The sequence below is a fragment of the Lolium perenne genome, chromosome 7 (genome assembly GCF_019359855.2).
Source record: "Lolium perenne isolate Kyuss_39 chromosome 7, Kyuss_2.0, whole genome shotgun sequence".
In the NCBI taxonomy this organism is placed as follows: domain Eukaryota; kingdom Viridiplantae; phylum Streptophyta; class Magnoliopsida; order Poales; family Poaceae; genus Lolium; species Lolium perenne.
The window spans coordinates 304,296,721-304,312,300 of record NC_067250.2 but is presented as its reverse complement, the minus strand read 5'-3'; the positions used below and the strand labels follow the sequence as shown (position 1 = coordinate 304,312,300).

At 44.8% G+C, this 15,580-nt stretch overlaps 1 protein-coding gene across 1 annotated transcript; it reads right to left on the bottom strand.

The window, feature by feature from the left end:
- Positions 1–968: 968 nt before the first annotated feature.
- On the bottom strand, positions 969–2,593 carry LOC127315084 (uncharacterized). Its single transcript, XM_051345613.1, has 3 exons — positions 1,637–2,593; positions 1,332–1,529; positions 969–1,247 (listed from the first exon to the last, which is right to left on the bottom strand). The coding sequence occupies exons 1-3, from the start codon at positions 2,591–2,593 to the stop codon at positions 969–971; spliced, it is 1,434 nt and encodes a 477-aa protein (XP_051201573.1).
- Between the last annotated feature and the right edge of the window lie 12,987 nt (positions 2,594–15,580).

Here is a 15,580-nt window from a genome sequence, read left to right as displayed (position 1 = left end):
ATCGCAAGAATTACGAACGGATCATCATGGTAGCGAGTGGAAGGGGGAAGAGGATTAGTGGGATTTTAATCGTGGCTTATTTTTAATTACGGGGCATAATTAGTGGGATTTTAACCCTGGTGATGTGGATGGGTGAGGTGGCATATTTGATGACATGTGGCAGGCTAGGATTGGTCAGAGATGCTTGAAGAGAAATTGGATCACCTATTAAGAATAGAAAGATATATAAGCTCTCCGTTGGATTCACATGGTCAGATAAGTCCTCGGATTGGGCGAAACGTTAAAATTTGAGGCCTAGCTTAGACGATTGAGTTTTGCACTTCTCTGGACGCAAGTCATTTTCATGCATGCCGACATGGTTATGCTGTTTTATTCAGCAAGTTTGAGCATACTCTGCTCCTCAATCTACCTACAAATAAACTTGGCTGCAGTCTTCACAATCACTTGGAAGTTGGAACACATGACTGACATCGACAGCTGAATATAGCTACATGTTCAGCCCTAGCTGCAGTGCACAGCCCAAACCACACCTCATTTTATCGGTTGAAGTGACCAATAAAAATCTTGACACAAGAAAAAGTAAACATGGAGATGTTCTTCATGGGAAAGGTGATCTTGTCGACAAGCACCAGGAATCAGCAAATGTAAGGATGGGAATCATGTCAGCAGGGAATTTTGGCTATGGTGCATCAACCCTGCAGAGGAGGAAAATTAAAACAAGTTCCGTGAGAGTAAAAACAGGAAAGTACTTCAAGAGAATGTAAGTGGAACATAATAATTTCCCCAAACTGAAAGGCCTATGTACAGCCAAACCTCATAATTGCTCAATGCATGGCACAATGTGAGGACTTCCCTAGAGATACTATCCAAGATCAAAATCACTAACAGTTTGACAAGATAATCTTTTGCTGCATCGAGGAGACCCCCATACGAGCTATGCTAATCATGCATGTATGCAAGAAAAATACTTACCCAAGATATACAAGGCATTCCACGGAAGAATACGCCACGAGGTCTTGTATTTTGGTGCGAGGGTCGTCCTTGGCTGATGATAACTCATGCGACAGCTTCACGGTCATTCTTCTAAGCATCGGTGCAGAACCGAGTACGAGTTTCAGCAGATCATACTCATGATCCTCGCCTTGGAAGCCATATATGCCTACTTCTTCAAGGGCCGTCAACGCGATAATCTGGGTCCTCCAGTCTGTAGGCTCACATGGACAATTTGCATGGCAAGCTTCTTTCTCCTAACAAAACAAAATACAACCTGAATTACTACAGATTATGTTGTTGAGATGTACTATATAGAAGCGGAGTAGGAAATTAGTTACCGGCGAACTCTGCCGGACGACCTTAAGCCTCCGTAGAACGGAACGAATCCGCTTCATCTGAAGAAGATGCAACACAAGCGCTCCAAAGACATGCCCGGCTGTTGAGAGATGCAGCTCCATATCAGAGAATTCAACAACCGTATGCTTCTCTACCTCATTTGCAAGGTTGGCTTTTTGGTTGGAAAAAGTATGGGAGCTCTGAAAATGCAATGTACAATTCATACAAATTTAGTTTACTAGGAGTAAGATGAAAACTCTGGTACATAAAAATTGAGCAGGATAGGAGAAGTGACACACGTACGTACATTTCCGGCATAAATCTGCAGCGAAGGGAGCTGCCCTGGTGTCTCTGCCGTCTCTAGCTTCAGCTTGTGGAGGCTCCAAAGACCGAACCCAATAGCATTTTGGGCATAGGAACAGCGCCACGAGACCTTTTGCATCGTTGACGCCGAGACGGAGATGGTGGCCTCCTTGTGTGCCCAAAAGGACATGGTCAGTTGCTTGAGCATTGGGGCAACGATGTGGACGCTGCTCAACCACGGTCTCTCGGAGTGCAGGACGAGCTCCTGCAGCTTCGCCGAGCGGACTATCCTCCGTGCGCGGACGCCAGGCCAGGTGGTTACCTTGTGCCTGAGCTCGAGCACGCGTAAGCGCGGGCAGCGGGAGAGCAAGGCACCGAGCTCCTTGTCGACGACGATGCAGTCCAGGAGGCGCAGCGTGTGGAGAGCGGGGAAGAAGTCGCCCTCGCCCCCGGCGGCGGCGGGCGGCACGCGAAGGACGAACGGGAGCGACTCGAGCACGATGGAGACGGCGCGGCGGAAGCACGGGAGGTGGAAGTCGGCGGGGTTCGGGTTGGAGCCTTTCGGCGGGAGCGCGAGGACGACCGTCTCCGGCGCGAGCCGCGCGGCCACGCGTGCCAGCGAGGCGACGTCCTCGCGGACGGGCCAGTGCTCCCTGGGCACGCGCCGTTTCTGTCTCGGCACCCGGATCTCGAGGAGGGAGATGGCGGAAGCCGGTGGGCGGGCGACAAGGCTGAGCACGGCCGCGAGCGACTCGAAGGCGACGTCGCGGAGGGAGATGTCGCCGAGGCGGGCCCAGAGGCCGCGCCAGCGGCGGGAGAGGCCGCTGGTGCGCGCGGCGGCGGCGGTGCAGCCAAGACCGGCGAGGATGAGGAGGAGGAGGTCGTCGGGGAGAGCGCTGATGTAGTCCACTCCGCCTGGCTGCTTGGCAGAACGCCGGCGACGTTTTGGTGTCAGCCCCATCGAAGATCGCAGAGCCCTAGCGCTAGCGGTGGTTGCAGTAACGGACTGGCAGAATGATTTTTAATTAGCCAATTCCGTGTATATCAAAAGAAAACGAACCCCCCAGTTACTCCGGATCTAACTGTTACAGTATAGAATTTCCGATTTAACAGTTGAAGGATCCTAAATTCGTGTATTCAGCACGTAATCAACAGTCTCAAAAAAAAAAGCACGTAATCAACAGTGCATGCATCTCTCCAGTGCCGCTCTCTGCAAATATACAGATCTAGGCATGCATAGTCCATCCGAATCCGAGTTGGAGTAATATACGAGTAGTTAGATTTAAGTCCTACTAGCTTTTATATACATGTAGCAATGCACTATATTCAGCTAGTGTATACTGGTTTTGGTCGATAAATTTTTAAAAAGTTCACTGTCGATGATACTGTTTCAAATATTTAGATGAACTTAAGAATCACATCCCCGTAGAAACTATGTCGGTGCATCAAAGCTTAGTTCAAGCTCCGGAAACAGGCTAAGATATGTGGACGTGGATCATAGCGAGGAATTAGGCCGTCCTCAAGGACATATAACAACAATCAGTACATATTGGATTTCCTTCTTCGAACTAGGCTTTCGCCCCGCTTTATAAATAAAGCCGCAACGGCCGAACCGATACAAGGTGGTGAGGAGAACCTCTTACAAAGCAGGTCAAGAATAAACAAAAAAGAACACGAAAACCAAAACTTGCGGCGACATTGAGACCGGCCCGAGTTGCAACGGAGCTCCACAACAACGTCCCCAATAGGGTAACGACGCATTACGTCGCCGCCGTCGAGACCGCAAGGTCTAGGTTTTCATCCGGAGCCGTCCCGCAGGGAGGATGCCCACAACGACGCCCCCAAGAGGGTTGCGACACCCGCAGGCATCGCCGTCGCTGGCGCCGAGGCGCTGAGCTTTCGCCCGGAAGCATCCTCACACCACGCCCGGAGAACTTAGCCGCCCGTAGCCACCGAGGTAGGTTTCCGAAACAAGATCTGGGAGCTACCAAAGCCGAAGCGCCGTCAACCCCAGGAACACCCATTGTCCGCTCCACGCCATCCGCATGACCGAAGAGTGGGACCACCACCACCGCAACGTTGCCCGCCGTAGAGCCAACCGTGCAGTCCGCCTTCCGGGGCCGCCGCCCCGGCATCCCACGAGCTCGAGCCCATGACCTAGCCACCACGCGGCAACGCCGACGGATTGGACAGGGTAGGCCAACACCATAGCTGACAGTCATCAGGGCCAGCGCTAGTTAGGGGAGGGGATCCGCCCTCCGGCACACAAGGTGCCCACCGTCCGGACGTGGTAGCACTACCAATTAGGCCTAGATCTGGCCCGACCGCCTGCCAGGCCCGGAACAGGCCCTATTAGACGTGCTACCGCGCTGCTATGCCCACGTCGCCGATGCCATCCAATTGCAGCTCTGTGCCGAGCCTACCCATGCCGCCACCGGCAGACCACCATGTGTTAGGCAGATGCCAAGAGCGGCGTCACCGCGACCTCACTCCTCGCAAGACGGCCCCGACCGAGGCCGCACACCGCCGCAAAGGAGCACCCCCGCCGCAACGCCCGGGGACATAGTTGCACCGTAACCGACGCCACCACGCCGCCGATCAAGCTTGTCACTTTGTCGGCATCCAAGAACTCGCCTTTGAACGCCGGCAAGAACATCCGGCGCCTCGCCCGAGCAAGATCAGGGACGAACGCAGAGCTGCCCGGGCCGCTAGATCTGGACCCGCTTGGCCCAGACCTAGATCCGGCCGCAGTGCAGCCCGGAGGGTGCCCTGCCGGCGGTGGCCCTGCCCAGGCCCTCCTGGCCATGGTCAGTGACCACCAGGCCCATATCGGGGCCCAGCTGCCCCGTCCTGCGCCGTGTCGCCAGGCTGCCCCCTTCGTCGCCGCGCTGCGCCGCCTGCCGTAGCTCGCGCTGTGATGGCGTGTAACTCACACGTTCGTTGGGAACCCCAAGAGGAAGGTATGATGCGCACAGCAGCAAGTTTTCCCTCAGAAAGAAACCAAGGTTTATCGAACCAGGAGGAGCCAAGAAGCACGTTGAAGGTTGATGGCGGCGGGATGTAGTGCGGCGCAACACCAGGGATTTCGGCGCCAACGTGGAACCTGCACAACACAACCAAAGTACTTTGCCCCAACGAAACAGTGAGGTTGTCAATCTCACCGGCTTGCTGTAACAAAGGATTAACCGTATTGTGTGGAAGATAATTGTTTGCAAGAAAACAGTAAAGAACAAGTATTGCAGCAGATTTGTATTTCAGTATAAAAGAATGGACCGGGGTCCACAGTTCACTAGAGGTGTCTCTCCCATAAGATAAAAGCATGTTGGGTGAACAAATTACAGTCGGGCAATTGACAAATAGAGAGGGCATAACAATGCACATACATGTCATGATAAGTACAGTGAGATTTAATTGGGCATTACGACAAAGTACATAGACCGCCATCCAACTGCATCTAAGCCTAAAAAGTCCACCTTCAGGTTATCATCCGAACCCCTTCCAGTATTAAGTTGCAAAGCAACAGACAATTGCATTAAGTATGGTGCGTAATGTAATCAACAAATACATCCTTAGACATAGCATCAATGTTTTATCCCTAGTGGCAACAAAGACAACACAACCTTAGAACTTTCTGTCACTGTCCCAGGTATCAATGGAGGCATGAACCCACTATCGAGCATAAATACTCCCTCTTGGAGTTAAGAGCAAAAACTTGGCCAGAGCCTCTACTAATAACGGAGAGCATGCAAGATCATAAACAACACATAGGTAATAACTTGATAATTAACATAACATAGTATTCTCTATCCATCGGATCCCGACAAACACAACATATAGTATTACAGATAGATGATCTTGATCATGTTAGGCAGCTCACAAGATCCAACAATGAAGCACAATGAGGAGAAGACAACCATCTAGCTACTGCTATGGACCCATAGTCCAGGGGTGAACTACTCACTCATCACTCCGGAGGCGACCATGGCGGTGAAGAGTCCTCCGGGAGATGAATCCCCTCTCCGGCAGGGTGCCGGAGGAGATCTCCAGAATCCCCCGAGATGGGATTGGCGGCGGCGGCGTCTCTGGAAGGTTTTCCGTATCGTGGTTCTCAGATTTGGGGTTTTCGCGACGGAGGCTTTAAGTAGGCGGAAGGGCAACGTGGGGGCCACACGAGGGCCCCACACCATAGGTCGGCGCGGCCAGGGCACGGCCGCGCCGCCCTATGGTGGCGGCGCCTCGTGGCCCCACTTCGACTCCTCTTCGGTCTTCTCGGAAGCTCCGTGGCAAAATAGGACCCCGGGCGTTGATTTCGTCCAATTCCGAGAATATTTCGTTACTAGGATTTACGAAACCAAAAACAGCAGAAAACAAAGAATCGGCTCTTCGGCATCTTGTTAATAGGTTAGTTCCAGAAAATGCACGAATATGACATAAAGTGTGCATAAAACATGTAGATATCATCAATAATGTGGCATGGAACATAAGAAATTATCGATACGTCGGAGACGTATCAGCATCCCCAAGCTTAGTTCTGCTCGTCCCGAAGGTGTAAAATGATAACAAAGATAATTTCTGAAGTGACATGCCATCATAACCTTGATCATACTATTTGTAAACATATGTAATGAATGCAGCGATCAAAACAATGGTAATGACATGAGTAAACAAGTGAATCATAAAGCAAAGACTTTTCATGAATAGTACTTCAAGACAAGCATCAATAAGTCTTGCATAAGAGTTAACTCATAAAGTAATAAATCAAAGTAAAGGTATTGAAGCAACACAAAGGAAGATTAAGTTTCAGCGGTTGCTTTCAACTTATAACATGTATATCTCATGGATAATTGTCAACATAGAGTAATATAACAAGTGCAATATGCAAGTATGTAGGAATCAATGCACAGTTCACACAAGTGTTTGCTTCTTGAGGTGGAGAGAAATAGGTGAACTGACTCAACATAAAAGTAAAAAGAATGGTCCTTCAAAGAGGAAAGCATTGATTGCTATATTTGTGCTAGAGCTTTTATTTTGAAAACATGAAACAATTTTGTCAACGGTAGTAATAAAGCATATGAGTTATGAAAATTATATCTTACAAGTTGCAAGCCTCATGCATAGTATACTAATAGTGCCCGCACCTTGTCCTAATTAGCTTGGACTACCGGATCATTGCAATACACATGTTTTAACCAAGTGTCACAATGGGGTACCTCCATGCCGCCTGTACAAAGGTCTAAGGAGAAAGCTCGCATTTTGGATTTCTCGCTTTTGATTATTCTCAACTTAGACATCCATACCGGGATAACATGGACAACAGATAATGGACTCCTCTTTAATGCATAAGCATGTGACAACAATTATTATTCTCATATGAGATTGAGGATATATGTCCAAAACTGAAACTTCCACCATGAATCATGGCTTTAGTTAGCGGCCCAATGCTCTTCTCTAACAATATGTATGCTCCAACCATTAAGGTGGTAGATCTCTCTTACTTCAGACAAGACGGACATGCATAGCAACTCACATGATATTCAACAAATAATAGTTGATGGCGTCCCCAGAAGCATGGTTATCGCACAACAAGCAACTTAATAAGAGATAAAGTGCATAAGTACATATTCAATACCACAATAGTTTTTAAGCTATTTGTCCCATGAGCTATATATTGCAAAGGTGAATGATGGAATTTTAAAGGTAGCACTTGATGGCGTGTATTTCACACGTTCGTTGGGCAACCCCAAGAGGAAGGTATGATGCGCACAGCAGCAAGTTTTCCCTCAGAAAGAAACCAAGGTTTATCGAACCAGGAGGAGCCAAGAAGCACGTTGAAGGTTGATGGCGGCGGGATGTAGTGCGGCGCAACACCAGGGATTCCGACGCCAACGTGGAACCTGCACAACACAACCAAAGTACTTTGCCCCAACGAAACAGTGAGGTTGTCAATCTCACCGGCTTGCTGTAACAAAGGATTAACCGTATTGTGTGGAAGATGATTGTTTGCAGAGAAAACAGTAAAACAAGTATTGCAGCAGATTTGTATTTCAGTATTAAAGAATGGACCGGGGTCCACAGTTCACTAGAGGTGTCTCTCCCATAAGATAAAAGCATGTTGGGTGAACAAATTACAGTCGGGCAATTGACAAATAGAGAGGGCATAACAATGCACATACATGACATGATAAGTATAGTGAGATTTAATTGGGCATTACGACAAAGTACATAGACCGCCATCCAACTGCATCTATGCCTAAAAAGTCCACCTTCAGGTTATCATCCGAACCCCTTCTAGTATTAAGTTGCAAAGCAACAGACAATTGCATTAAGTATAGTGCGTAATGTAATCAACAACTACATCCTCGGACATAGCGCCAATGTTTTATCCCTAATGGCAACAGTACAACACAACCTTAGAACTTTCTGTCACTGTCCCAGGTGTCAATGCAGGCATGAACCCACTATCGAGCATAAATACTCCCTCTTGGAGTTAAAAGCAAAAACTTGGCCAGAGCCTCTACTAGTAACGGAGAGCATGCAAGATCATAAACAACACATATGTAATAACTTGATAATTAACATGACATGGTATTCTCTATCCATCGGATCCCGACAAACACAACATATAGAATTACAGATAGATGATCTTGATCATGTTAGGCAGCTCACAAGATCCGACAATGAAGCACAATGAGGGGAAGACAACCATCTAGCTACTGCTATGGACCCATAGTCCAGGGGTGAACTACTCACTCATCACTCCGGAGGCGACCATGGCGGTGTAGAGTCCTCCGGGAGATGAATCCCCTCTCCGGCAGGGTGCCGGAGGAGATCTCCAGAATCCCCCGAGATGGGATCGGCGGCGGCGGCGTCTCAGTAAGGTTTTCCGTATCGTGGTTTTTCGCCTCAGGGGTTTCGCGACGGAGGATTTAAGTAGGCGGAAGGGCAGAGTCGGGGGCCTGACGAGGGGCCCACACCACAGGGCGGCGCGGGCCCCCCCTTGGCCGCGCCGCCATGTGGTTTGGCCACCTCGTGGCCCCACTTCGTATGCTCTTCGGTCTTCTGGAAGGTTCGTGGCAAAATAGGCCCCTGGGTCTTCGTTTCGTCCAATTCCGAGAATATTTCGTTACTAGGATTTCTGAAACCAAAAACAGCAGAAAACAGGAACTGGCACTTCGGCATCTTGTTAATAGGTTAGTTCCATAAAATGCACGAATATGACATAAAGTGTGCATAAAACATGTAGGTATCATCAATAATATGGCATAGAACATAAGAAATTATCGATACGTCGGAGACGTATCAAGCATCCCCAAGCTTAGTTCTGCTCGTCCCGAGCAGGTAAAACGATAACAAAGATAATTTCTGAAGTGATATGCCATCATAACCTTGATCATACTATTTGTAAACATATGTAGTGGATGCAGCGATCAAAACAATGGTAATGACATGAGTAAACAAGTGAATCATAAAGTAAAGACTTTTCATGAATAGTACTTCAAGACAAGTATTAATAAGTCTTGCATAAGAGTTAACTCATAAAGCAATAAATCAAAGTAAAGGTATTGAAGCAACACAAAGGGAGATTAAGTTTCAGCGGTTGCTTTCAACTTGTAACATGTATATCTCATGGATAATTGTCAACATAGAGTAATATAACAAATACAATATGCAAGTATGTAGGAATCAATGCACAGTTCACACAAGTGTTTGCTTCTTAAGGTGGAGAGAGATAGGTGAACTGACTCAACATAAAAGTAAAAAGAATGGTCCTTCAAAGAGGAAAGCATCGATTGCTATATTTGTGCTAGAGCTTTTATTTTGAAAACATGAAATAATTTTGTCAACGGTAGTAATAAAGCATATGAGTTATGTACATTATATCTTACAAGTTGCAAGCCTCATGCATAGTATACTAATAGTGCCCGCACCTTGTCCTAATTAGCTTGGACTACCGGATCTTTGCAATGCACATGTTTTAACCAAGTGTCACAATGGGGTACCTCCATGCCGCCTGTACAAAGGTCTAAGGAGAAAGCTCGCATTTTGGATTTCTCGCTTTTGATTATTCTCAACTTAGACATCCATACCGGGACAACATGGACAACAGATAATGGACTCCTCTTTAATGCATAAGCATGTGACAACAATTATTATTCTCATATGAGATTGAGGATATATGTCCAAAACTGAAACTTCCACCATGAATCATGGCTTTAGTTAGCGGCCCAATGTTCTTCTCTAACAATATGCATGCTCCAACCATTAAGGTGGAAGATCTCTCTTACTTCAGACAAGACGGACATGCATAGCAACTCACATGATATTCAACAAAGAATAGTTGATGGCGTCCCCAGAAACATGGTTATCGCACAACAAGCAACTTAATAAGAGATAAAGTGCATAAGTACATATTCAATACCACAATAGTTTTTAAACTATTTGTCCCATGAGCTATATATTGCAAAGGTGAATGATGGAATTTTAAAGGTAGCACTGAAGCAATTTACTTTGGAATGGCGGATAAATACCATGTAGTAGGTAGGTATGGTGGACACAAATGGCATAGTGATTGGCTCAAGTATTTGGGATGCATGAGAAGTATTCCCTCTCGATACAAGGTTTAGGCTAGCAAGGTTATTTGAAACAAACACAAGGATGAACGGTACAGCAAAACTCACATAAAAGACATATGGTAAACATTATAGGACTCCATACCGTCTTCCTTGTTGTTCAAAACTCAATACTAGATGTTATCTAGACTCTAGAGAAACCAAATATGCAAACCAAATTAGCAACCTCTAAGTATTTCTTCATTAATGGGTGCAAAGTATATGATGCAAGAGCTTAAACATGAGCACAACAATTGCCAAGTATCAAATTATCCAAGACATTTTAGAATTACTACATGTAGCATTTTCCAATTCCAACCATATAACAATTTAACGAAGAAGAAACTTCGCCATGAATACTATGAGTAGAGCCTAAGGACATATTTGTCCATATGCTACAGCGGAGCGTGTCTCTCTCCCATAAAGTGAATGCTAGGATCCATTTTATTCAAACAAAACAAAAACAAAAACAAACTGACGCTCCAAGCAAAGTACATAAGATGTGACGGAATAAAAATATAGTTTCAGGAGAGGAACCTGATAATGTTGTCGATGAAGAAGGGGATGCCTTGGGCATCCCCAAGCTTAGACGCTTGAGTCTTCTTAGAATATGCAGGGGTGAACCACCGGGGCATCCCCAAGCTTAGAGCTTTCACTCTCCTTGATCATATTGCATCATACTCCTCTCTTGATCCTTGAAAACTTCCTCCACACCAAACTCGAAACAACTCATTAGAGGGTTAGTGCATAATAAAAATTCACATGTTCAGAGGTGACACAATCATTCTTAACACTTCTGGACATTGCATAAAGCTACTGGACATTAATGGATCAAAGAAATTCATCCAACATAGCAAAAGAGGCAATGCGAAATAAAAGACAGAATCTGTCAAAACAGAACAGTCCGTAAAGATGGATTTTATTAGGCCACCAGACTTGCTCAAACGAAAATTCTCAAATTGAATGAAAGTTGCGTACATATCTGAGGATCATGCTCGCAAATTGGCTTAATTTTCTGAGCTACCTACAGGGAGATAGACCCAGATTCGTGACAGCAAAGAAATCTGGAACTGCGCAGTAATCCAATTCTAGTACTTACTTTTCTATCAAAGATTTTACTTGGCACAACAAAACATAAAACTAAGATAAGGAGAGGTTGCTACAGTAGTAAACAACTTCCAAGACTCAAATATAAAACAAAAATACTGTAGCAAAATAACACATGGGTTATCTCCCAAGAAGTTCTTTCTTTATAGCCATTAAGATGGGCTCAGCAGTTTTAATGATGCACTCGCAAGAGATAGTATTTGAAGCAAAAGAGAGCATCAAGAGGCAAATTAAAAACACATTTAAGTCTAACATGCTTCCTATGAAGAGGCATCTTGTACACAAATGAATTCATGAAGAACAAAGTGACAAGCATAGGAAGATAAAACAAGTGTAGCTTCAAAAATTTCAGCACATAGAGAGGCATTTTAGTAACATGAAAATTTCTACAACCATATTTTCCTCTCTCATAATAACTTTCAGTAGCATCATGAGCAAACTCAACAATATAACTATCACATAAAGCATTCTTATCATGAGTCTCATGCATAAAATTATTACTCTCCACGTAAGCATAATCAATTTTATTAGTTGTAGTGGGAGCAAATTCAACAAAGTGGCTATCATCATATATAGGAGGCATATTGTAATCATAAAAGAAAATTTTCTCCTCAATGCTTGGGGTACTAAAAAGATCCTGCTCATCAGAGCCAGCTTCCCCAAGCTTAGAATTTTCCATAGCATTAGCAACAATGGTGTTCAAAGCATCCATAGTAATAACATTCCCATTAGCATGCATATAAAGTTCCATGGGTTTTTTAATTCTCTCTTCAAACACATCATGTCCTAATTCAAGATAAAGTTCATAAAGATCTCTCATATTTTTGTTGTTTTCCATTATGCTTAACTAGTGAAATAAAAACATGCATGATATTAAGTAAAGTAAAACAAGTAACTACTTTTTTTGTGTTTTTGATATAGAGTGCAAGACAGTAAATAAAGTAAAGCTAGCAACTAATTTTTTTCTGTTTTGATATAATGCAGCAAACAAAGTAGTAAATAAAATAAAGCAAGACAAAAACAAAGTAAAGAGATTGAGAAGTGGAGACTCCCCTTGCAGCGTGTCTTGATCTCCCCGGCAACGGCGCCAGAAAAAGAGCTTGATGGCGTGTATTTCACACGTTCGTTGGGCAACCCCAAGAGGAAGGTATGATGCGCACAGCAGCAAGTTTTCCCTCAGAAAGAAACCAAGGTTTATCGAACCAGGAGGAGCCAAGAAGCACGTTGAAGGTTGATGACGGCGGGATGTAGTGCGGCGCAACACCAGGGATTCCGGCGCCAACGTGGAACCTGCACAACACAACCAAAGTTCTTTGCCCCAACGAAACAGTGAGGTTGTCAATCTCACCGGCTTGCTGTAACAAAGGATTAACCGTATTGTGTGGAAGATGATTGTTTGCAGAGAAAACAGTAAAACAAGTATTGCAGCAGATTTGTATTTCAGTATTAAAGAATGGACCGGGGTCCACAGTTCACTAGAGGTGTCTCTCCCATAAGATAAAAGCATGTTGGGTGAACAAATTACAGTCGGGCAATTGACAAATAGAGAGGGCATAACAATGCACATACATGACATGATAATTATAGTGAGATTTAATTGGGCATTACGACAAAGTACATAGACCGCCATCCAACTGCATCTATGCCTAAAAAGTCCACCTTCAGGTTATCATCCGAACCCCTTCCAGTATTAAGTTGCAAAGCAACAGACAATTGCATTAAGTATGGTGCGTAATGTAATCAACAACTACATCCTCGGACATAGCGCCAATGTTTTATCCCTAGTGGCAACAGCACAACACAACCTTAGAACTTTACACACCGTCCTGTGTGTCAATGCAGGCATGAACCCACTATCGAGCATAAATACTCCCTCTTGGAGTTAAAAGCAAAAACTTGGCCAGAGCCTCTACTAGTAACGGAGAGCATGCAAGATCATAAACAACACATATGTAATAACTTGATAATTAACATGACATGGTATTCTCTATCCATCGGATCCCGACAAACACAACATATAGAATTACAGATAGATGATCTTGATCATGTTAGGCAGCTCACAAGATCCGACAATGAAGCACAATGAGGAGAAGACAACCATCTAGCTACTGCTATGGACCCATAGTCCAGGGGTGAACTACTCACTCATAACTCCGGAGGCGACCATGGCGGTGTAGAGTCCTCCGGGAGATGAATCCCCTCTCCGGCAGGGTGCCGGAGGAGATCTCCAGAATCCCCCGAGATGGGATCGGCGGCGGCGGCGTCTCAGTAAGGTTTTCCGTATCGTGGTTTTTTGCCTCAGGGGTTTCGCGACGGAGGCTTTAAGTAGGTGGAAGGGCAGAGTCGGGGGCCTGACGAGGGGCCCACACCACAGGGTGGCGCGGGCCCCCCCTTGGTCGCGCCGCCATGTGGTTTGGCCACCTCGTGGCCCCACTTCGTATGCTCTTCGGTCTTCTGGAAGGTTCGTGGCAAAATAGGCCCCTGGGTCTTCGTTTCGTCCAATTCCGAGAATATTTCGTTACTAGGATTTCTGAAACCAAAAACAGCAGAAAACAGGAACTGGCACTTCGGCATCTTGTTAATAGGTTAGTTCCAGAAAATGCACGAATATGACATAAAGTGTGCATAAAACATGTAGGTATCATCAATAATATGGCATAGAACATAAGAAATTATCGATACGTCGGAGATGTATCAGCACTCAAGCAATTTACTTTGGAATGGCGGATAAATACCTTGTAGTAGGAAGGTATGGTGGACACAAATGGCATAGTGGTTGGCTCAAGGATTTTGGATGCATGAGAAGTATTCCCTCTCGATACAAGGTTTAGGCTAGCAAGGTTATTTGAAAAAAACACAAGGATGAACGGTGCAGCAAAACTCACATAAAAGACATATTGTAAACATTATAAGACTCTACACCGTCTTCCTTGTTGTTCAAAACTCAATACTAGATATTATCTAGACTCTAGAGAAATCAAATATGCAAACCAAATTAGCAAGCTCTAAGTGTTTCTTCATTAATGGGTGCAAAGTATATGATGCAAGAGCTTAAACATGAGCACAACAATTGCCAAGTATCAAATTATCCAAGACATTTTAGAATTACTACATGTAGCATTTTCCAATTCCAATCATATAACAATTTAACGAAGAAGAAACTTCGCCATGAATACTATGAGTAGAGCCTAAGGACATACTTGTCCATATGCTACAGCGGAGCGTGTCTCTCTCCCATACAGTGAATGCTAGGATCCATTTTATTCAAACAAAACAAAAACAAAAACAAACCGACGCTCCAAGCAAAGTGCATAAGATGTGGCCGAATAAAAATATAGTTTCAGGGGAGGAACCAGATAATGTTGTCGATGAAGAAGGGGATGCCTTGGGCATCCCCAAGCTTAGACGCTTGAGTCTTCTTAGAATATGCAGTGGTGAACCACCGGGGCATCCCCAAGCTTAGAGCTTTCACTCTCCTTGATCATATTGTATCATACTCCTCTCTTGATCCTTGAAAACTTCCTCCACACCAAACTCGAAACAACTCATTAGAGGGTTAGTGCACAATAAAAATTAACATGTTCAGAGGTGACACAATCATTCTTAACACTTCTGGACATTGCATAAAGCTACTGGACATTAATGGATCAAAGAAATTCATCCAACATAGCAAAAGAGGCAATGCGAAATAAAAGGCAGAATCTGTCAAAACAGAACAGTCCGTAAAGATGGATTTTATTAGGGCACCAGACTTGCTCAAATTAAAATTTCCATATTGAATGAAAGTTGCGTACATATCTGAGGATCACTCACGTAAATTGGCATAATTTTCTGAGTTACCTACAGAGAATTAGACCCAGATTCGTGACAGCAAAGAAATCTGTTTCTGCGCAGTAATCCAAATCTAGTATTTACTTTACTATCAAAGACTTTACTTGGCACAACAAAACTCAAAACTAAGATAAGGAGAGGTTGCTACAGTAGTAAACAACTTCCAAGACTCAAATATAAAACAAAGTACTATAGTAAAAATATGGGTTGTCTCCCATAAGCGCTTTTCTTTAACGCCTTTCAGCTAGGCGCAGAAAGTGTGTATCAAGTAACATCAAGAGACGAAGCATCAACATCATAATTTGCTCTAATAATAGAATCATAAGGTAACTTCATTCTCTTTCTAGGGAAGTGTTCCATACCTTTCTTGAGAGGAAATTGATATTTAATATTACCTTCCT

Excerpts from the sequence above, each read along its gene's own strand:
- LOC127315084 (XM_051345613.1), bottom strand. The coding sequence starts at position 2,593 with ATGGGGCTGACACCAAAACGTCGCCGGCGTTCTGCCAAGCAGCCAGGC. Across the intron at positions 1,530-1,636 it reads TGCAGATTTATGCCGGAAAT|AGCTCCCATACTTTTTCCAA; the intron begins GTACGTACGTGT and ends TTGCATTTTCAG. Across the intron at positions 1,248-1,331 it reads TCGTCCGGCAGAGTTCGCCG|GAGAAAGAAGCTTGCCATGC; the intron begins GTAACTAATTTC and ends TTGTTTTGTTAG.